At 52.0% G+C, this 23,875-nt stretch overlaps 1 protein-coding gene across 1 annotated transcript; it reads right to left on the bottom strand.

Annotated features, from left to right (window-relative positions):
• Positions 1 to 1,199: 1,199 nt before the first annotated feature.
• On the bottom strand, positions 1,200 to 22,519 carry RBP1 (retinol binding protein 1). The gene is given in 6 exon segments (XM_024566034.3): positions 1,200 to 1,441; positions 3,263 to 3,364; positions 21,610 to 21,788; positions 22,253 to 22,358; positions 22,360 to 22,473; positions 22,475 to 22,519. Coding segments are annotated over 6 exon segments (585 nt in total). The 5' UTR covers positions 22,505 to 22,519; the 3' UTR covers positions 1,200 to 1,387.
• Positions 22,520 to 23,875: the final 1,356 nt, after the last annotated feature.

Here is a 23,875-nt window from a genome sequence, read left to right as displayed (position 1 = left end):
GGGAGTTTTGTAAACTCCCCGGGGTTTCTAACATTTAGCTGGGTCTGAGAGTCCCTGGCCTAGTGCGTGGCAGTCTACGATTTTCACAGGCATTACAAGCTGCACAACCCCCCTGTGCGGGAGGTGGGGTGGATCTTTACCGTGGTTTGCTGACTGGAGAAGTGGGGTCCACAGAGGTGTGGTGTGGCCCTGTAAGTGGTGGACTTGGGATCTGCACTCTGCTCATCTGACTCCTAACCCAGTACTCGTTCCAAGTGGTAGAGCACAGCTGGGCCGACTTGATGTTGAGGGGGTCCTCGATGGAAGCCTTCCCTCTCCCAGTGTTTTCCCCTGTCCACGGTCTCCCACCTGCTCACTCACCCTTCAGTTTCCCTGTGTTCCTTCATACAAAGGCACAGCTAGCACTCCTTACACTTTAGTGTAAGCTGGGGCTGCTTTCCCTCTTCTAGGGGAATCTGCATGTCTCAGCTATAACACTGAGGGCGGGTGGGGGAGGTAGAAGAGGATAAACGGGGAATAGATGGTGATGGAAGGAGACTTGACTTGGGGTGGTGAACACGGTACAGTGTACAGATGATGTGCTGTAGAATAGTACACCTGAAACCTAAATAAGTTTATTAAACATCACCCCAATAAATTCAATTAAAAAATTTAAAAATATAACAGTGAAAAGGAAGGTTTTACATCGGCCCACAGATGAGGCGGGGATGGTCTGGGGTTGGTTCATGACACCTCTGAAATAAAATCCAATTGGCAATTGCCTCCAGTTAAGGTTCACCTCGTTCTAGCTGTTCCCCCTCTGCTATCCTGCTCCGTTTCATTCACAAGTAGTGTTCAGAGCATCTCCGACGTGCAATGCAGAGCCGGAGACCTCTGTTGGTTGGATCCCCTTATCTAGGCTTTTAGTTCCCAGGGTGGAGAGCATCTTCTCCGGCTTCTGCGGCACTCACTGCACTTTGGCCCTGACTGGACACGTAATGGGGTAGGAACCTAGATGACTGAATGCCAGGCCACCCACCCCAAACCCAAGCCGGTGCCCTGGGGAAAGATCACACAGTGCAACATCATGACCAGATCTTCAGGCGTGTGGCCGAATTTTTCCTTTCTGTTCAGGGGTGGCATCAGAAGTAGCCGACTTCAGAAGCCCCAGAGCAAAAATGAGCACAGTGGGGTGACAAAGATTCTCCAAAACAGACGACTTGAGCACAGATCACTTTTATTGGGTTGGTTTCGTTTTAAGAAAAGGAAAAGAGACAAAGCCAAGAGACAGACCGCTAACAGATACCTGGAGGTGGCTGGACGTTTCTGCCCCATGCTGTGCAAAGAGTGGGATCCTGGCCCACATGTCCCTGCCACTCATTCCTCGAGACCAAGCTCGGCCCAGGCTTCAGTGCACCTTCTTGAACACTTGCTTGCAGACCACACCCTGCACTCTCATCTCCTGAAACAAGAACAGATGCTTGTCATTGACCAGAGCAGGGTCACATTTGGGGCTCAGTACATCTAGGGGCAGCAGCTTTGAAAATACTCAGTGGCTGCTATTTCTCCCAGGAGTTGGTCTGAACAAACCAATTCCTTGGAAAGTTGGTTGAGCTGGATTGGTGGAGGTCTGGCTATGGCCCATAAACTGAGCTGGTTGGGAACCACGTGGCTCAGAGCTGATCAACAGGACCAGCCCTCTGATGTTCCCACTGCCTCCCCAAGGGGCCACAAGGCTCCAAGAACCTCAGACATAAACCTAGGACAGAGTCTGTGTCCAGCCTTGGAAGAAATCAGGTCCAGACACAAGGCCTGACCACTCCCCCACCACAAAGGACTCAGTAAGTTGCCGCAGACTCGGGTGGCAAACTAGCACGGTGGTTCCAGGTTTTAGTTGCATGTTGAGGGCTTGATAAATGCCTGGGCCCGGGCGAGACCAGTTACACCAGCATCTCCGTGGGTGAAGTACTGGAGTTGCTAGTTTTGAAGCTCCCAGGTAGTTCTAAAACATAGCCAAGAAAGCCCTTGCCCTGCCTACAGGGCAGCCCCTGCCGATAGCTGCGAGGGAGAAGGCAGCACAGTGTTGCCACGCCTTCCAAGGTTTATTTTGTTTGTTTTGTGTTTGTTTTTGTTTTTGTTTGAAGGAAGCTAGAAATCAGAATATTTATGTGACATCTCCTAAGTTTTAAATTGTTGGCTGAAGAAGTTCAAAGTCCACTGATGGCCAAATAAAATAGGCCTGTGGCCCCCAGTTTGCAACCCCTGTCAGAGCCACAGAACTGTTGAGCTGAGACGGCCAGTGGGGATCACACAGTCTACCCTCGTTTCTCTGCAGCTGAGGAAGTAACAGTCCAGGGAGGAGACGCTCAAGGTCAGGCACTGCAGCCTCTGAAAATAAAGCCCTTCTGCCTCTTAGCCCAGACGTACACATCCCAGAGCTCTTGTAGATGCTGATCTTTGCAGGACCTCTATGTGGTAGGACGGCATTTTGCAAGTGAGGCTGAGGCAAGGAAGGTGCTCAAAGGCACCCAGTGAGTCAGAACTAGGACCCAGGTCACCTGGACCAGGCTACTTCCTTAGAAGGAAAATAGTTGGGGAGTTCCAAGGAGACAGAAGGAGTGAGGAGATGGCTCCTCTCAGAGGACACGTGTGAGTTTAGCCCTCCAGGCACTAAGGGCCCTATCCTGGATTTGTACGTGCCCTTCCCAGACAATGCATGGGGTAGAGGGGCTTTGACCCGAGGTCCCAGGCTGGAGGACTGGCTGAGTGGGGCCCACACCTGAGCTGAGAAGGCTTCTCTTCTCCCAACCTAGATGGTTGAGATCATGTCTTAGAGAAGCTGAGAGAATTCTCCTAAGCTCTCGTCTGCCACACTTTGCCATGGTGAAAACAGACATCGTTTGGGAGTAAGTTTAGTTCTGCCACTTTCTAGCTGTATGACTCTGATGTGAGCCTCCACGCCCTGATCTCGAAAACAGGAGCCATAACAGCATCTGGCCCATAGGGTTGCTGAGAGAATAGAAACAGACAGGGATGAAAAATGGCTTGGTTCCACCATCAGGCGCCCCTCCTCACCTCCTCCCTCTGATTGGACAAGTGGGTCAGCCTAGACCTAGAAAACACACACACTCAAGCATCTTCTCCAGGCCCCTTGGAAGAGAAACTTCAGAGCACAACCAAGGCCCAGCCATGGACATTCTTCCAAGGTCCATCCGGATAGCAACAGGGACCAGGGCCTCTAGGGCCCAACCTGGCCTGCCCCAGCCCCGCCCCAGCAACCTACCAGGTGCAGCTCATCACCCTCAATCCACTGGGTCCAGCCTCGTCCCTCCTTCTCACCCTTCTGCACACACTCGAGCTTGTCCCCGTCCCAGCTCACTGTGGTCTGCCAAGCAAAAAACCAAAACAAAACACAGTATATGTTACCCTTGAACATGCAGCCCCTGGATGCTGGAGGAGGGGCAGCCCCAACCTTGATAATCCAGTCAATTTCAATACAGAAAATTTGTAGCCTAATGCCCCCTGTTCAACACGTGCTTTCATTAAAATATGCAAATCAGCTTAAAAATTACAAAAACCTTAATAAATTCCATTTAAAAGGGTAAGTAGGGGAGAAAATGTCATTGGGGTGGGCCATCAGTGCAAAGGCTGAGAGTGGGGCTGGGAAGGGAGGAGGGGCTTCTGGGGGCTGAGTGGGCACCGGTGTGGGCGGGTGAGGGCTGCTGTCCTGCATCTTGCTGGTGAGAGGCAGGTTCACAGACTTCCCTGCCCGTCTCCAGAATTCATTTATTCATTTGCAAGGTCCTGGGACACCTAAAAGTCCCCGCCCCTGACCTCCAAGAGCTGTTCATCTCACAGAGAAGGATCTCAGATATAAATAGCCAACTGCAGGTAGGAATGGCAGCTCCTCTAGGCACTCCCTGTGCCACCTCTAGATCCCCCCGACTGTCCCTTTGGAGCATGGATTAGCATTCCCATTTTACAGATCAGGTTAAGAGACTCGCCAAGTCCACGTCCATCCAGATGGTCAGTGGCAGAGCCAGATCAGAACACAAACCTGTGGGGCTCTGAAGTCCTCCTTCCCACTGAACTCACTGCTTCCCTCTGGGAGGAGGAGGCACCAGGGCTGGGCCTTGAAGGACAGAAGAATGGAGCTGAACAGAGGAGAGGAGGGGCTGTGGAGAGGGGTTCCTGGGGGACCACCAAGAGATGAAGGCACAGGACGAGACAGCATGGACAAGAGGAAGCTCACAAAGCTCCTTGGGAAGGTTCCAGGGAACTGTGGGGGAAGGAGAGGGAGCCCCGGCCCTGCCAGTGCTTGCTACCACCCCCACCCACCGCCCTTGGGCCCTCACATCTTCCCAAGCAATGGCTGCCCTGCCAGGTGCTGGGTGTGCTGAAGGGAAGACAGCTAACAGGAGGAGGCCCAGCCTGTGCCAGTGGGAGACCTCGCAGCCTTACTGGAGCAGCAAAGGGCCCACCCAGAAACATGGGGCTCAGAGCGTTGGAGCTTCGAGGTGAGACAGTGCAGGAGCTCACGGTCTAGACTGGGACCTGTGTGCAGGCGCCGTGGGCATTGCCCCTGCGCTCAGCCACCCGCCTCCCTTCCCCACGGCCCGCTTCCCCACTGCGGCAGTTAGAACCGTTTGCCCCTGTTCACTGTGTGCCTCTGGGCAAGTCCCTTCTCTGAGTCCCAGTGTCCCCATCTGTCCTGTGAGACGGTCAGAGGCCATTGACTCAGAGGTCCTAGCTTTACAGAGGTAAGGTTCTAGGATTCTTGTGTTCCCGACTTTGCCCAGCTGAGTCAGGATTTAGGAGAGAAGGAGAAATCTAGAAAATGGGTGTGTGGTGAGGGGCCACTCCCAGCCCATTTCTCCTGGGTTTGTTGATCACTACCGCCCTCTGCTGTTGGGATGACACCTGCAACGATACACATGCACAAGGGTGACAGGTGGAGCCAGCTGTGTTCCCCCAGCTTTGCACAGGAATAAATTGACTTCTGCTCCTGGAGCCTGTTCCCACAGGAGGACTTAGGGTGGGGGCGGCAGTTCTCCATGCAGAGCTCACTCAGGGCACATATTCAGCCTCATGCCAGGGAGAGGTCCCACATCCAAGTCGGAACATAATGAAGTTAATGTCTGACGAGGTGTGTCTTGGGTAATGACCATTAATGGTCTCAAGCTGCAACACAAGTTGCCCATTTGCTGGGTGCCCTGACCACCTCAGGCCTGTGAAGGGAAGACGGACTGAGCAGCCAGACAGCTCTCGACTTCAAGGAGCTCCTAAGAACACTTGGCTTCGTCATTAACTGAACTTCTCTTCATGTGTTTATCCAGAAGTCCACTCTGCACCAAGCAAATGGGCAGCTTGCGTTGGTTCTTGGCTACGAAGCACACACTTCTGCCTCGAACACATGCATGAGGATCAATGAGCACATTCACACCCTCTGTACTGGAAAACACAAAAAATGCCCAAAAAAGAGCCCAGTAATGAAAAGTACACCTGTAACCTTGCTTCTTCAGAGATAATTGCTCTAACATTTTCGCGTACTTCTGTCTCGTCTTTTTTTCTATTGATACGCATACATATATATATATTTGTTTTTAAAAAATTAGGATTACATCATTTATGGTTTTGTACCCTAGTTTCTTCACTTAATAGAAGCAATCACTTCAACAAATATTCTCCATTAGCATTATTTTGATTGTTACATAATATTCAGGAAATGGCTACATCATTTGTGGGGCCCAGCACAAAATTAAACCAAGTGAGGGGCCCTTCTGAGCCTGGGGCCCTGGGTGACTCAGGCCCACGAAGCTACTCCCTGTGGTATCTCACCGTACCTGCATACCATTATCTGGCCTGCTACCTATTCTTAGACACGCAGGTTTTGTATAACTTTGTGCTACTAGAAATAAGACTTCCTCGTATACACAGTTCAAAACACGAATCGTTTCCTCAGATTAAATTTCCTGAGGAAGAACTGTAGTGTTACAGAGTGTACATATTTTTAAGGCTTTTCACAAACACTGCCAGCTTGATCTCCAGAGAGCTCACACCTGTTTACCTTCTAACACCAGTGTCAGAAAATGAGCGTGAAAGACACGTTCATTAACGGTAAATCAGGCTTTGCTCCTGGGCTAACATGTCACCCTTCCCAGACCATTTGGCAACGTTTAACGGAGATCATTTAGATATAAATAAAAATACCTTACCAAAAGAATGAGTGATGCAGAATTTCAGGCATCGTGACAGACTGACGAGTACAGGGAGCAGGAGGCTCTTTGGGTTTGGGAATCTGTTCTTAGAGCCCCACAAACCAGACCCCTTAGAGAGAAGGGTCCTTGGCACAGAGGCTATGTCAGTGTCCAAAGGAGGCACTTTCTCCACCTCAACTTCCTGCTGACCCTAGTAAGCTAGACAGAACAGCCTATTCTCCTGAGCTGGATACACAGGGGAGGCTGAGCTCCGAGAAGTTAAGTGACTTTCTCAGTGTCACCCAGCTAGTGAGGAAACAGGTTTTGGACTGGAGCATGGGCCTTCCCTGACTCAGTGCCCCCTTATTTCCCAGCCCAGGGCAGGATACCCAACACACGTCGGCTAAAGTCTTTGGGGGCTGCAGAAAAAACCTGGGCATTGTGCTAAGACCTGGAGTAGCCCCCAGGAGAAACACCTTTCAGTTAAGTCCAACCATTGGTGGGTGTGGGTGCTGGGAGCCAGAGGTGAGCCCTAAAGGCTTGTCCTGAAGAGATCACCACTTAGAAGGGTAGAGAGACAGAAATGCCAGATGGCTACGGCCCAGGGAGGTAGGTGCTGGAACAAGGGGGAGCATAGAGGCTGCAGTGGCCAGGAGGGCTCCTCATCTCAGGTGAAACATATTCCCTTTTTCACGTGGGAAGGCATCCCAAACAGAGTGAATAAGGGCAAACCAACCAGTGCTGTAAAGCTACCCTGGAGGTAAGGTGGGGGAGGAACGAGGCTGGTAGGTAGAAGAGGCCACAGCGCCAGACTAAGCATGGGGACTGTGGCCTGGAGCATGTTTTCAATGCTTCCAAATGCTGCCTGTGGCCTCACACAGCCCCATGGTTCTGATCTGCTGGGCAGAAGCATCAGGGAGAACACTCACCAGGCAGACCAGGGCATCTGCTGGGCTGCCCTCTGGGTTAAAGCGGGCTGGAAGTTCAGCTGTCATTTACACAGGGCTCCTGGTGCCTGCCCCTCCTACTGTACACCCGTATCATGTTAAAACCAGTATTATCAGCAAAGGACACGTTCCCTGGAGTCAACAGACCTGGGCCCTCTGTCCCCAGCCATGTGGACTGACTGGGCAAGGAGATTAAGCTCTCTGAGCTTTAGTACCCTCACCTATAAAAGGGATTAATAGTACCTACTGTGCAGACTGTTTCATTTGGTGGTCCCCAATGGATCACATTACATTCACCCCCCTATCATATTGGCTGTGGGCTTGGCTGGGTGACTTGCTTTGGCCAATAGGACATTAGTAAGCAGGACTCCAGCAGGGCCTTCATAGGCACTTGCACTTTGGAGGCATGTCCTCTCAGAACCCCCTCCTCTTAGAACCCAGCTGCTGTGCTTTAAGGGAGTCCAGGCTATTTTACTGCAGAGAAATTCGGTGGAGAAGCCCTGGAGGCCGAGAAAGAGACATCACTGCAGAAGAAGAAGAACTGACTCCCCCAACTGGGCCTTCAGCTGCATAGTCCCATGGAGCTGAAGACCTGCCCAATCAACCCATGGAATCACAAGACTAAACGGTTGTTATTAAGTTTTGGGCTGGTTTGTTGTGCGGCATAGATACCTGAAAACCCTACTTTACCAGGTTGTGCTGAGAATGAGAGGAAAATGCATCAAGTGCATGGGACGGGCTTACGCGGCACAAGGTAACCATGATCCTGAGGTCCAGAGCTCAGGTCTGGATGGGGTTTGCTCGTTGCAGTTGAACAACTAAAGTTTGTTTGTTTTTTTAGCTGGAGACTCGTGAAGAGCTGATGGACGTGCTATTTGTCATGGTTAAATGTTTCCAAAGCTCCTTCCCTTCCTGCAGACTTGGCTCAACAGGGGACTTGCAGGGCTGCCTGCTGAGCTGGGCACCAAGGAGCGCTGCTATGCTCACTTCCCGTAAAATTTAATTAGTCTTTGTTTAAGCAGAAGAGCTATTTGGAGACTTCCCACGGAGAGCTGTGATGACTCCAAAAACGTGACTTAGTTCTCCTGCCTCCACTCCCCTACATTCACTTGTGGTGGGGAAGGACTTTTAAAGCTTTGTATCCTGTGGGAATAAACCAGCCATTGCCCAGAGGATCAGATTTATCCTAAGAACAGAAAAGGGGGTGGGGAGTCGGGGAGCAGGATGATCACCTAAAAATAATGGAGAGGAAAGAAGGAAGGAAGCAGTGTTGCAAGGGGAATGGGTAACAAGCAATGGTCACTTGTTTTCTTATGATACAAAACGTAACTTCTGAGAGCAACCTGCCCCAGGATCCAAGAAGAGATCACTCTGTGACAGCCTGCCACCTCTGCTAGACCTGGAGCAGCGAAGTCCGGGACAGGGATTCGGCTTGGCCCAGGAATGCCAGATCTGAAAGGGTCCTTAAGCTCTCATTCAATCTAGTTTTCTAGCTTGGACCCTCACCACCATTCAATCCATTGAATCAGGGTCTAATGGGGGAATTGCAGCCCAAAGGATGCTGCTCCTGACACTTTTCAAGGGGCACGAGGAGGCAGTTATCCTGGGGACTGAGGTAGACATGGTACAAACCGCAGGGATGGGCCCTGCTGCCTCCAGCCCCCCCTGCATTAGCTCTGGGACTTCATCTTGGAAATGGAGCCCAGAGAAACCTAAGAACCAGGGGGTGGGGTGGCCATATTCAACTCCCCTCTGAACAGTAATTCTCATTGCACAGACCACCTTCAAGTCTGCACATGGGCCGGAGCCTACAGCAGCTGGTTGTGAAGCGAAGCCAGTCTAACTTTTCTATTAAAAAACTAATACCTTCCCAAACTCTGGCCTTGTCAGCAGCTTTCCCAGAAATACAGGCACCTACAGATGAATGAAGACAGCTCAGCCTCACTCTGACAAGGGACTGTCACTTTAAAAACCATTCTCCAGCTCCCCTGACCACTAGAAAGCCCAGCTGGCACTGCTGCATAGGACCAGTGACGCAGAAAACCTGACTTGCACAGGCGGCCTGAGGAAGTATGTCCCAGGAAAGTCTTGAGGCCCCCTTGCCCTGCGCAAGTGACCTGTGCTGCAAGTGACAGACCATTCCCACTAAACGGGTCCATCTCTTGGGCAGTGACCTGGCATGAACCACAACTAATGGGTTTCAAGTTGCCTGCCAAAAACTTGTGACTTTCGTTATAGGTCCCACGTGCCCAAACACCGCTTCAGTGAGCAGGGCAGGGAGGACGAGCAATCACTCATCCCTGCACTCTTGCCCACACAGCCCTCTGCTTAGGGACCTCCCGGAGGGCTGGATCTGCATCTTGTTGTCTCTGTGGTTCCAGAGTCAGGTTGTAATGGAGCAGGTCTTGTCCACGGTGATTCTGCCTACAGAGGCCAGAGCCAGGATTGACCCAGGTCTGACTCCAAAGTGTGTGCTCTTTAAATTGGAAGGGGCAGCAGGGGTGTGACTTGGAAAACCAGTCAGTGTGCTTTCTATACATGATGTGAATCACTACAAGGTGCAGATTGGCCATTCCTCCTGGAGTTTGATTTTCCCCTTTGAGGGTTCCTGGGACAATAAGGAGGTTCTCACCCTCTGGAGCTTGTGTTAAATAAGTGAGCAGATAGAAAGGGCGAGGGGGGTAACAGAACCTGCCAAATGCCTAGTAACATGCTGAGAGGATTCCACAATGTTTCACTTGATCTTTAAGCTTTAGAGAAAATAAAAATGCAGCGTAGTTGAGTAACCAGCCCAAGCCACCTCGGGGTTAGGAGTTGAGCCATCACTTAAACCCAGCTCTTTCTGGCTGAGAAGTCTACTAGCTTCCTGGAAGGCCCGGCTGCTGCCTAAGTGGATGGGCTGGCTCCACTCCCTCTGGTCCATTCCTAGGGGGCTGGCAATTATCTAAAATCAGCACATTCAGGGGGAAAAGCCAATTCACTCTAAAAGTAGATTAAAACTAAATTAATAAGGCCTTAAAATGTGAACAAGTAATTAGGGACATAAAAGCTGTTAAAAGCAACTACTACAAACCAGTAAAGCCACAAAAAGGCTTTGTGGGCACAGGGGAATGCAATTCTAATACCATGAAGAAGCTTACAGCAAATGAGAATAAATTCTTAGGGCAAACAAAATGATAAAATGTTAAGACTTGTCTTGGCATGTCATTTTTTAAATTGCTTAAACATTTAAGAAAGTACCCACAATCAATTTGAAAACAAGAAATTGTCAGAGAGCTCAAGGCCCCAGGAGGCCAAGGTTCTGGGTGGGGAGGAGGAAAACAGGGCTGGAGATGGGTGCAGGGCTACTGGGGACTGCACTCGGTCCTTCTGGGGGACTGGCGTTGGGGGCGGCCCAGAGGCTGGGCTGGGCGCCAGCTCTGCCAGCAGCACAGCCTGGAGGGAAGGCAGACACATAAACTGACATGGACCCCACCTGCATTCTGTGCTGGGATGTATGAGGGGCACCCAACCCAGCCTGGGCTGTAAGGAAGGGCTTCCTGGTGGGAATAAAAGGACCACTGTCATTATCACTGTCACCACTTGTCCTCTTAAAAACAGGCGCTGAGTTCTCACTGTGCCCGGGGCGGGGTGTTAAACAGAACAGGGGCCACAGCAAGTTGATTCCTCCTTGAGCACTTCTGCTTCTCCCCACTTTACAGAAGTGGCGACTGAGGCTTTAAGGCCACCTGCCCAGGAAGTGGGGAGATGAGATTTGACCCTAGGAACACCCCTGGCTACTGCACTCTGCCGTTCCCTGACATAAGCTGACCCCTGAGTGAGCGGGAGGGTCTTGCAGCACGGTTCTGTGCAAGGAAACAACATTCAGCAGTTGTGGGTTCCACACCCACACACCGGCATTGGGCGCTGGAAACACCGGCAGGTCAGCGAGGACCCTGCTCTCAGGAGTTCACACACCCCTGGAGAAGAAGACAAGCAGACAGAGAATTCCAGCAGAACGGGAAATGCTGGCTAAAGGCAGGTGGTGGTGGATGTGCAAGCGGGAAGGCACGTCATCTGTCCCCCTCTGAAGGGGGGACAGAGTTCCAGCAGGGAGGGGTGCCTGGAGGAGGTAATACTGAAAGCAGTGCTGGAAGTGACACCAAAAACCAGCACATAGGTCGGGTTAAAAAGTAAAATTTGAAAAAGAGGCATCTGGGACTCCCAGGCAGAGCGGGGAGCCTGGACAGATCAGGGAAGGCAGCGCGGCATGAGGGAGGCTTCTAAATGGGCTTGCCTGGCCAGGCTCTCTTGGACTGACCCCTCCCCCTGGAGCCTGATCCTGCACCTCCAGCCCCTGAATTAAATGGGGAGATTACTCACAGCCTCTCTTCTTCCTCAACTTCACATCTCTGTGGCTCCAACGAGCCAAACCTGGTACAATGGAAAAATCCAGATGTTTGCTTATCCAGCAGGCAGAGCTGGCTCTGCTCCCTGGGCCAGTGAGAGGATTATTAGGATCATCCGAAGGGAGGGTGGGGAGTAAGGGCGGGGCCGTCCTGCCAGAGTGCCCAGAGAGGCTCCACCGGGCAGGGTCCACCCTCTGTTTCTGATCTTTCCAGGAGAACAGACACAAACAGCTCCCAGAAGAGAGTTGCTTGCTGGGTAACTAGGGAAGAGCGAGCAGGTCAGGAGCTCCTGACAATAGGGCTCCTTAGGGCCTGGGGTCCTTTAGTCACAGCTGGATACCAGCCCCCACCTTAGAATCGATGGCAGAGAAAATGCGCATTCCCGTTCGTGGAATGAATGGCAGGAAAACATTCCAGGGGTACTTTGGTAATTTTTCAGACAGTGAACACCCTTTTCTTGTTAGACAAAATATCCCAAGCAATGCGGCTGTTTATTCTTCCATAGAGTAGCCTTATAAACTTGGGTCAGCCCCTGGGGTGACAAAGGCCCTATTTTCTCAGGCCTGGAGCACTTGGTCATCATGCCCAGGGCCACATGGTCTGTAAGAGTGTCAGTCAGGGTTTAAACCCCCTTCTGCCCAACTCTGAGCCATGGCCTGCCCTGCGTTCCCATATGGCCACCTTGCTGCCATGGAGGCTGTCACCGTGGAACAGCACCCACCTGGCAGGCTGTGGGCTGGGTCAGGCCCAGCTCTCCTGCCTTTGCTGGGCATTCAGGAGAGAACCAATGACAGCCTTGGACAGAGGCAGGTCTGAGCTCCAACCCACCCCAAGCAATTTACTCCACCTTCTGAGCTCTATTTCTTCATCTGCAAAATGGGCTAATGAGTTTGCCACAGAACAGAGACATAGGAGGAAATGAAACAAGGGGCTGCGAGGACCTATTTCAGTGCTGGACACATAAATACTTGGTAAGCAGCAGTTCCGGTCTTGAGCTTGCCCAGCCTATTTCTGTGGGTGTGGAGAGGCCTGTGCCCCTCAGGCCTGCCTCCGCAATTGCGACCCCTGCCAGCTTTGCTCTGGATGGCCAGGTGTCCCCTTCACATGTCACCACTCCCTGGATTCGTCTTTGGGAGGACAAGGTTTACAAGGCAAGGGAATGAGTAACAACTCCTATTGCCAGAGCAGTTGAGTGCGGGCTCTCCTGCATCTGCTCCTCACCTTTGTAACCGTCCCCATTTCACAGAGAAGTAAAGGCACAGAGAAGTGAAGTAACTGACTTCAGGGCAGTAGGTGTTACGTGGCAGGGGTGGGGTTCCAAAGATGACAGTCTGGCTCCAGAGCTAAACTGGTTACAAATCAGCCCAATGGCCAGGCCCTGCCTCCGAGGGAGCCAGGCTGTGGCCAAGCGAGAGCCGCAAGCAGGGCCCGGAAGAGCTGCCCGCCACCCTTGAAGCTGGGGTTCTTGGCCAGCAAAGTAGACTCCATGGGAGGAGAATGGAATGCAAAGCAGACGTCACTCCCCTGCACCTGATGATTCCACCCCATGACACTACAGCTTCATCGGGAGACACTGCATTTGTGAGTTCAAGAGCTTCACTGAGAAACTAATCCAGAGCTCTGACCCCTTAATGTAACAATGATGCCATCTCTCTCTGGTAACATTCTGGAGTCAGACCACCAGGATCCACACCCTGCTCCGCCAGCTACCTCATCTCAGAGAAGATACCTGCTCTGCCTTTCATTTTCTTCACACATAATTTAGAAAGGATTTTAGCAACTCCATCAGGGAATGGTGAGGATCAGAGGATGAACGTGTGGAAAGTGTTTAGAACTGCCAGCACGTGGGAAATACCAAACTTCAACTATTATCAAATGACAACTGGATCTGGCAGTGATAGAATCAATGGCTGCCATTTACATTGCTTGAGGGTCTGCTATTTCTACCAAACCCTCATTTGACAAACACATTGGAGCCCACTGTGCTGAGCACGGGAGATAAAAGGGGTAGGCCCCCCCCACCCCCTTCTGGAATCTCAGATGCATTAACAAATGTCACAGACGCCCGGGAGCAGCACCTGCAGAGAGAAGCAGCGAGGCAGAAGGTGAGGATGAGGGGCTGGACAGAAGGACAAGATCGATGGAGCAGTTAAACAGGGGCTGGTCTTGACCAATGAGTAATTGTCCTCCTGGAGGAGGAGGCAGGGGCCTTACCCCAGGGAAGCGAGCAGAGAAATGCAAAAGGGGGGTGGCAAGTGAAGGCACCTGCAAAGGGTGAGACGCGACCTCACGTGTGAAGTGTGAGGGGCGAGTGGGGCTGGAGACGCAGGTGCGGCCACATCCTGCAGCGCCTGGGTGCCACCTGGCCTTGCCTGTCAGCACTGGGGTCTCCAGGGGTTTGAGCTTAGAGTAGCATGATCACATCCTTTCTACAATGGAAGGGATGGGCTGCCCTGTTGAGGACAGTGGAAGGGAGATCAGTGTGAAGATACTGCAGTCATTAAATGCAATAATCCATGGAAAGTGCTAAGCCTGGCACACAGTAAGCACAAGAGATGCTAATTGTTATTATTATTACAGGCAAGAGATAGGCAGAACTGTGGGGATGGGGAAAGGGGACAGCAGAATGGGGAAAGGGGAATGCTAAGCAGCAGAATCTATGGAACTTGTTGGCTGATTACCCATAAACGCTTTTCATTTATCCTCACAGTGATCATTTACATGGCTACGTGGTGGCTTATGGAATTAAACACCACAGTTCCTAACCACCCGTGGTTATTTGGCACTTAGGAACACCAGCAGGAGGCAGCCTGCTCTGTAAACCATACAAAGCAGGAATCAAGAGCTCTGAAGACCGATTACCAGGAGCAGGCCCCCCAGGTCCCTGTCGGTGGAATGGGAGAGCAGCACCCCTTCTAGGATCGCTGGGGGATTGCATGATATAGGTGGAGGGCTAGGGCAGGGCCTGCCACACAGCAGCCTCACTCCGTGGCTATGCTTGTGTGGGTCGTCGAGGATCGTTACCACCCAGCTACACAGACCTTCATACGAATAGATACAGTTGTTTTTTGTTTTGAATGATTTTCCTGGAATATAATCCCATAAGTGGGACCTCTGAGTCAATGAGTAAGATGACTCTTCTGACGCACTGCACACTGCAAGATGGGATTTTCAACCCCTCGTTTTCTGAGTTCAAGGCCAGCTGCAAGGCTGGCAAAGGTGGGTTGTACAGCCTGGGTCCCCTCCATCCCTGTCTCCTGCTTTCATGCCCATCTTGTTTACACAGTTCTTCCCCACCGAGCACCCACTGTCTTTGGACCCTGGCCAGGAAAGAAGGGGGAAGGCAGGCTGGAAGGAGAGACTTACTAACATCCAGGTATTAACGACAGCTAGCTAGCACTCTAAGGTGTTTGCATATTAAAGGAAAAACCCAGAGAAGCCTTTGGATAGTCAGCCGAAAGAATGTGCTCTGATGCAGGCATTGCAGGCACCACACAGAGACCCGGGGCTCCCCTTTGGGGGACAAGGGTGTGTGTGTGTGTGTGTGTGTGCGCGCGCGCGTGCCCTAGCACAACTCAATCGACACAGCAGAGACAGCAACAAAAATGTCTCCCAGGAAGGAAGCTATTGTGACCCAGGCATGGTCCTTGCTCTCAGAGGTTTCAATCAACTCTGAGTCAACTATGAATACATCCCAATCACATGTGAAGTGTCTGCAATAGGACCTGGGTTGCAGGGGCTGGTTTCTAGAGACTTCCATGGGGAGAGGGAACACTAAGGACAGTCATGAGCCTACAGACTCTGCAGACCTGCAGCAGAGGGTGGGAGGGTTTCCTACCCCACCCACCCCTTCTGGTTCCGGGCCTTGTGGAGCCAGGGGTCAGGTTGACTGTGAGAGCCTAGAAATCCTGAGACTGGGGTGGTAAATCCTCAGTCCGGGGTATCAGAAGGGCTCTGGCCCTCTGGTACACACGGTGTCGTGGCTTCACAAGGCACTGAGCCCTGCACTACCTCTACGGCCCTCAGATTTTGCCCTGTAGGCAGCGATCATGATGCCCACTTTGCAGATGTGAAAACAGAGGCATTGTGTCCAATCATTTAAGGTCGCCCTTCTCCACATCTTCATGCCTTGTCAGCACTGTCCGCCTCCAGGTTGCGATGAGCTCCCGGTAAGTGCCAGCCCTCAGCAGAGCTCCATGGGGGCCTTGTAATAGAGGCTTTTATGTAGTTAGAATCCTTCCTCTGCCACCAGCTGACTGGGTGACCTCGGGTTACAAAGGTTCTTAACCTCTCTCAGCCTCTGCTTCTCATCTGTAAAGCGGGCATAATAATAGTTACAGGATAGCAGTTGTTGTGGGATCCAAAGAGAAAACTTGCTAAAACCATTTGGTACAAGCACGGCCCTTACTAAAGACTGAGTACCTGTTATTTCCCTTTGTGCCGGCCTAACAAAAACCCAAACCTAACAAACCACTGTGATTCTTGAAAGCTACTTGGTGAATTTTATTTGGGTGGTTTTAATTCTTCTTTTAGTAATCCTCAAAAGCACGCCGCCGACGCGATTTCAAAGGTCGGAGAACTCTAGCTAAGGCATGAAAGACCGCCGGTGTTTCCATCCTGGGAAGCACCGGGCCGAATGCCAGGGCCTGGCCTGGGCTGAGGTCGCTCCCAGAAACTGCCAAATCCAATGGCACACGCAGCTCTGCAGCCCAGGGAGCTGTTTCTGCCATTGGCGTTGTATGTTTTTAAAAATAAGGACCCCCCAAAAAATCTCTTTAATGAATCAAGAACAAGCGCCAAAGTGCTGACAGCAGTTTGGTGGAATTCATGTGCCATTAGATGGATGGATGGATGGACGGATGGATGACGGACAGGTGAAAATAAGAAAGTCAAGGAGGGAAGGGAAGGCATCAGAGATGGTTAAAAGGGACAGAATTCAGAAAATCTCTAAGTGCTGATATAGAAAGATGTCTAAGAAATATCACTGAGTTAAAAAAAAACAATAGGCAGAGAAGTGGGTCTTTCTCTCTCGGTTCCTCCTTCCCTCCCCTTCTGGCTTTAGAGACATTGACCAATTCATTGATCACCTGATAAGAGATTCCCAGACAGACCACCAGAAACAGTAACACGGGTAACCACTGGCGAGTGGGAATCAGGCCGAGAGCGAAGGGGTCCTTTCCCTTTCAGTCGACTCTCTCCTGGGCTATTTGAATTTTTTCCTTTTACAATAAAAACAAAGAACCCCACAGAGGGGCGGAGGCCTTGAAAGGGAAGGCAGGCTCTGTGGAAGGGGTCATCCTGAGTTCAGAGATGGATACGAAGGCGGGGCCTCAGCCAGGGAAGAGGCATGGGCTCCTCCGTGAACAAAGCCACCCCCTCCAGGGAAAACCTGTCCTGGTGCCCACGGTGGGATGACAAATGGCCCTTCTGCCACCACCATGCAGAGCCAGGCTGACGGCTGTGATTCCTGGCTGGGGCTCACTCTTCTCCCATAAAAGCCGCTCCTGCTGGGGTTGCTGAGAACAAAGAACCCAGTCATTCCTCACTCCGAGGGATTCCCTGGTCCCGGAGTGGGGAACGCAGTTTAAAGTTGAGGAGTGCTTTCCTTCTTCAAGGCCCCCCACCCTGCCAAAGCGTACAGCTGCGAGATTCAATAAATGACAATGGTTTCAAACTGGGCTGGAGATTGTGTCTTAGTGAATAAAGGCATGCAGGAGGTGGTGGAGAAAACCCAGCTCTAGTCTATATAGTTCTACCAGAATGATAGCTTCTGCTGCTGTGGGCCATGGAAAAGCTGAATGGAACAGACTACAAATGGGAGCTGAGCGACTGATTCTGGGCTACACAGACCTGAATCTCTCCACACTTCAACCTGGCGAGAGGCCGCAGAGCCATTTCAGGGGGTTCTGGGCATGGAACACAATGTCTACAGGGGTCAGGTGATGGGCTAACCGGCCAGCGGCGCTTGGCTCTCTACACCTGGTTTTAGAAAGACGCAGGCGCGGAGAGGTTGCTTTAGTCCAGAGCAGTGTATCGAAAGCTTTAGTTGCATCAGAACCACCTGGCGCAGGTACTGAAACCCAGGTTGCTGGCGCCACTCCTGGAGTTTCTGACTCAGTAGATCAGGGGTGTGGCGGGAGAACCTGCGTTTCTAACATTCTCGTGCTGCTGCTGAGGCTGTTGCCTCGGCTCAGGGAACCACTGCTGTGAGGAGCCTGCGTCGCACACGGTGATGATGGGCCAGCTGATCCTTGACCTCAGGTAACAGGGTGGTATGAGTGGACTTCAGGAACCTGGACAATGTCCCATCTAAAGGGAGCGACTGTGACAGTGTCCCAGGGAGCCATATGGCACAGAAATAATCAAGTGGCCAGCATTTTTAGCATCTTGATTTTTTTTTTTTTTGGTAAGAACAGCTAGAAATATGGATTTTTTTTTCTATGAAATTTTGCAATCTTTGGCAATCATTGGTAACTGGCTCTGAAAATTTTCAAATATTGTGCAGGCCAAACAAAATACATCTGTAGGTCAGATTTCACCCTCTGGCTAGGAGCCTTATCTGTGTTCCAGAGAAGAGGGGCAGGTCTGACTGAGATCTGCGAGCCAGGCAGCCTCGGAGAGGAATGTCAGCCTGACCACGCCTCTCCCAGCAGAGCTCCCTGGGGCTTGTTAGGGCCAGGTCTAGACTCCCTGTCACCTCCCCAGCACCGTCCTCTCCTCTGGCCACATCTCACACTTCAGCCACACTGCAGTCATCTAGATTGCACCTCTCATCTCCTTAACCTCCTCCCAGCCAGGCCTTTTCTGACCATGGTTCCCTTGGCCTGGGATGTTTCTATCCCTTCTCCACACCTGTCCCAATTCCTACTTGTCCTTGAAGGCCCGCTCAGCTGTGATCTCTTCTGGGGAACCTTCTACGACCACTGCTCCCCCAAGGCCCCCAGCCCTATGCTCCTCAGCCCACTGGGCTTCCATCTCTGCACTGGGCTGTGATGGCCTGAAGGTCCTCTGTCTCCTCCCCTGGCCACGGTGCTCCAGAAGGCCCTGCTGCCTCTGTGTCCCCACACTGAGCCCAGGGCCTGCTGTGGGACAGGTCCAAAATAGCATGTACCAAATGCTGCTCTCTTGGCCTTGGCCTTCCTCTCATCTCCTTCCGGCCTGCCCGCATACTTTCTGTGTATCTTTCAAGCCACAGCTCAGACTCCACTTCCTGTGGAAACGTCCCCTGACCTCCCAGACCCAGGAGGGGGTCCTTCTCTGCCAGTCCTTTCTCCATGCACACGATTGCAGTACGATTGGCCGCTTTGATCTGGCTTCCCCACTACCTGAGCTCTGTGAGGGGAGGACTCTCATGTGATTCATCTCAGTAACACAGACTGGGGCTGCAAAGATAGAGCAAGCACCTTGAAATGCTTGTAGGACCAAGAGAGGAATGAACAAGACATGAATGAATGATCCCCTGTGCAAAGTGACACCTTTGTCATGTGCTGGGAAGAACACATTAGAATGAATCAACCTGATGCTGAGAACCAACTGGCTTCCTCCCAGCTGCTGTGTCTGGCTGGCGGGTGCAGAGCGTCTGGCGCAGAAGGGGCCGCCGCCCTGCTCAGGACCCCTGAGGGCCCCTCCACAAGCCTCAGGCTGGAAGGCTCCTGTAATTCCGTTATGCTAACCCTCCCACAGCCGTGCTCTTCACTAGGGTCCACCATCCAGCTGGGCAGCCGGGAGAGAAAGGCGAGGCAGGGCTGAGGGAAGCCTGCACAGAGGGGCCGTCTCTTCCCCAACGGGCAACAGCAAGGTAAGTGAGTGGCCATCTAGTGAGTCCTGGGACAGCAAAAGTGACTGTGAGTCCTGCCCAATTTCCTCTAGCTTGCCCAGCTGCTGGGCTCCCTGATCTGCCCACCCACCACTGTCCCACCGCTGGGTTAAGAAAACAAGGTGGCCACATGTCCCTTCGTGTCCAAACCCCTCCCTTCTACCTCTCTTTCTTTTATAATCAAGTACAGAAGTGACCCTCCCCAGAACTCCTCCGGGGATCCCCTCCTCTGGGAGCTTCCCTTTGTCCCTACTGATGTCACTGTGTTTGCACTGTTTATGCGTCTCCACCACAAAGGCGGTGAGCTCCTGAACAGCAGGGGTTGTGCTGTGTGGGCTGTGGCCCTGCGCCTGGTGCGGTGACTGCCGCATGTCAGGAAAGCGGTAGGTGCAATGGTTAAGGGCAGGCACTCTGGCGCCAACGGACCAAAGTTAAATCCTCCCTCTTCCATTCACTCTGCCTCCCCAAGACCACACAGCAAGTCCTTCCTAGGTTTTCTTATCTGTAAAATGTGAAGATTGAGTTAAAATAAAATGTGAACAGTACCTGGTACACAGTAAGCCCTTGATGAGTATCAGCTAGTATTCCTAGGTGATCAGTAAATGCTTTACACATTAAGGGAAGAAAGAAAAGTGTGAAGATAATTAGCCAAGTACAAGCCAATACATTCCAGAGGTTGTGGGTGACCCAAAATAAAGAGAGATGTCTTCTTGCGTGCTGTGAGTTCCCCAGGAGTGCGCCATGGCTGACTGTTCTCACAGGGCAATTCCATGCAGCAGCCAGGGGCCAATCCTGGGCAGCCTCTGAAAGGCACAGCCCCCCCTCACCAGGGCAGACCTTTCCCACTGTGAGCCTCTGGGCAGGTTTAGTGACCTCAGGTCTTTTAAAGGCACGGCCTGGCATTTCCCTACAACACAGTGTTTTCTCCCACCAGTAGCCTCGTCTGCTATCCCCTCTTCTGCCATCATTCCACACAGCAGGCTCACACTCACTCCTGACCACCTTCAACATGAGTCAACAAAAGAGGATGAGCCCTCTAGGCCTGGGGCTCCTTATCCCCAGGTCCCCAGGCACTTTCACTCCTCAACCACAATCCCAATAAACCTCAGCCATCTGGTTTCTGCAAATCCTACCAGCGGAGAGGAGTTGGCAGAGAGCAGGAGCGTGGGCTTCAAAGTCCAAAGACCTAGGGTTCAAATCCTATCTCTTGCAAGTCTCTTCCCCTGTGGAGCCTGTTATTGCCTAATATGGAGTGACTGATCCCTCCCTCACTGGGCTGTGCACAGTGCAAGGCGTACAGTGGACATCCCCCCCTTCCCTGTGTATAATGGAAGGGGGAGGAGGGAAGGACAAGGGGGCAGGGCCTCACTGATAATCATGAACTATTGACAGCTCTGGACTCAAGGCTGTGCAAGGGCGTCTGGGAGCACCCTGACCTCCCAGTGACCTGAGAATGTTTATGGAGGCCTGGGGCTGACCTTCCGGGGTTTGCTGTGACAGCACTAATTGGGGTCTCCAGGTCACCAGCTTCCCACTCTTAGGAGCAGGGTCTCCCTCCCCCCCCCCCGCCCCCCCCTCCACTGCTGAACCTCTGGCAGGAGCTGCAAAGGAGCTGACCTTCCCAGTAGGTGTTGGCTGCAAGGTTCAAAGGAAGCTCAGCTGTGCACAGTCAAAGATAGGTGGGAAAGGGGATGGTCAGGAGCCAAGTCCCCATTTTGAGGACAGAAAGGGGCAGATCAGAAGACTCTGGCAGAGATCACAGTGCCTCCTGGGCTTCAGGCTAGATCATATTTACATCAAGAGGGCTTCCTGTTTATCTTCTTTATTTCCTCTCTTCCTGCTCTCATTCCACCAGGCCACAGTGCAGCCAGAGAACAGTCAACTGACATGCCTGGAGTTCCAGCCCAGCCCTCCCTAGTTGAGTTACTCCAGGCATCTTACTTCACCTCTTTGAGACGGTTTTCTCATCTGCTAAATGGGGGTACTCACTCATACCTCCCTCAAAGGTTGTTGGGAGGAGGTGAAGTCAAGTGTGTAAAAAACATGACTCAGTGTTGGGACACAGAAGAAACTAAACAAACCTAAGTTTTTATAACTATAGCCCTCCAGTTTGGACTGACCAGGATGCTGGATGAGTGGGTGCTGCCTAACTTGGGGGCTGCGAGTGCCGAGTTCCCTGGTTCCTAAGAACACAAGGGCCCTTGTTCCCCTCGCAAATTAATTAGCCCAGCCTTTGGTCAGGCCCCTTGGGCAGGAGATGTCCGGGTGTAGTAAATCCTCACCATGCACTTGCGGTCATCTATGCCCGTCAGATCCTCCTCAAACTCCTTCCCAACCTGGAAGTCCATGATGTAGTTCCTAAAGGTGCTCAACGTCCGGATGATCATGTGGTCGCCGTCCTGCACGATCTCTTTGTCTGGCTTGAGCAAGTTGGCAATTTTGCGCAAGGCCACATTGACATCTGCCGGGGTGCAGGAACAGAGAGGGGCAAAGAGTTGGCCAGAAAACTCAAAAGACCTGTTCCTAGGGCGGAGGGATCCCTGGGCCCGCTCCCCCGGGAAAACAGCTGGGGTTCCCTTTCACTCGCACTGTCTCTGTGCTCAGCCAGTCTGTGCCTTTTAAGACTTTTCTTTCTTTTCTTTTATTTTTTTTTTGTACCAAAGTTTCCTGCCCTGTGCCAACCCTTTAAAAACAAAAATTAGGAAACCAAGCCCAGCTTTCCGAATGAAATTATCCACTTCTAGAGACAACTATCAGATATTCACCACCAACGAACCTTAACAACCTCCATCCTCCAATAGGAAGCCTGCTGGCCACCCTCGGAGCCCGGGCAGCTGACGCCCTTTCTGCGCAGGCCCTGGGGAGGGGCCCCTCGGAGGGGTTCGCGGGGCGCCCCCGGGCCGAGCTCCGCGAGCAGTGGCTTACCGAGCGCGCGCAGGTACTCCTCGAAATTCTCGTTGGCCAGCATCTTCCAGTACCCGGTGAAGTCGACTGGCATTTCGGGGGGCGACTGGGGCCGGACGGCCACGGATCAGGCAGGAGCAGCTCTGGGCTCTGCCGGGGCAGCGGCTACCGAAGCGACCCGGCTGGTGGGCAGCCCGGAAATGTGCGCCCTCAAGTGGGGCGGCGACAGCTGGATTCCGAGAGAGCGCGCACAAAGCGCGCAGGAGGATCCATTGTAGTCGTCGCTCCTCCTTCCTTAGCGGGGGCGGGGGACGTTGGAGGGCTAGGTTTGTCCCTGGCCGGTGGCCACTTTCTTTCAGACCTTCAGTTCCCTTCCCTAGGAAGGAAAAATGGGGGCGGGGCGACGGCTGTTGCTTTATTGGCCCCAACTCTTTGGTCCCTGCAAGATTCCTTCCAAAGCCATGAACTTCTCACATTCAGCGGCCACTTGAGGACTGGAAAATAGTTTCCGGTTTGCTGGACCGATTAAGAAAAGAGGCCACTTTATAGGACTTTGTCTACAGCCCCTGGCACAGGGGGTCAGGCCAGTGGGCGCCCAGTCAGGGTCCGCGAAAGCGGGGCAGTTGAACTCTAGGTAAGAAAAGTGGGGCACTCTCCACATCCCGCCCACAAAGAAAAGCAAGGTTGATGTTGTTTGAAGTGTGGCTAAACAGGCCCCCTGGGCGGTTATGATGCACGGGTTTGAGATCCATAAGCTTTATGCAAATGTAAGCAATTATTAATACACTGCTGATTTTATTCCTCCCCTGTCACCTAACGGCAGCGGAGCACACCAGTGTTCTGCGCTTTGCTTTTTTCACTTAATATATTCTGGAGACCTTTCCATAGCTGTACACGGACAGTATCCTCATTCTTTTGCAGGGTACCCCATTGTTCATCCAGCCTGTGCCCCGTTCATGGACACTTGTGGGTACTTTCCAATGAAGATCTTTGACCCCATCTCATTTCCCACCTTGGGGATATGTCATGATGCTTTAAAACCTCTGCCTTTGCCAACAAGGAGATGACATCATCTTGTGGGTTGACTTTTTGACCCTCTATTAAAGACTAAATATCTCTTTGAAATTGCTTTTTGCACTGTCAAACCTGTAGAGAATTTTTTATGAGATTATTTGAGCCAAATTGATGACAATTGCTGGGAAGCAAAAAATCTCAACGGATTGGGAAATGCCCTGGAGAATGGCAGTTTAACACATTTTCTACATTACAATCCAGGGAGGAGCCTGAAGGGGGTCACGTGAAATCCTCTGGTGATAGATTAGGGAGGCGGAGAAAGCGAGCAGCGAAACCTCTGGGATTGGATAAAAAGTGAAATGGAGAGACACGTGCTGTTTTCACATTGGTGGGTGTGCCCGAGTTCACAAGGAGCGCTGGGGGCACAGAGGCGGTGTGTCTGAGGACAAGATAACAGTGCCGGGCCCTGTGGTCTCTGCCAGGGTGGGAGGTTGTGCCCTGAGGGGTCCCGAGAAAGAAAGTTATCTTGACATTCCAAGGGTATGTTATCTGGAATGCAAAAAGATGAAAGACAGGCTCAGTTAAGGTAAAGACTGACCTTTGTTAGGGAAAGATACTGGCCTAGGACCG

The sequence above is a fragment of the Desmodus rotundus genome, chromosome 8, assembly GCF_022682495.2.
Source record: "Desmodus rotundus isolate HL8 chromosome 8, HLdesRot8A.1, whole genome shotgun sequence".
NCBI lineage: Eukaryota > Metazoa > Chordata > Mammalia > Chiroptera > Phyllostomidae > Desmodus > Desmodus rotundus.
This window is presented reverse-complemented; position numbering and strand designations above follow the sequence as displayed.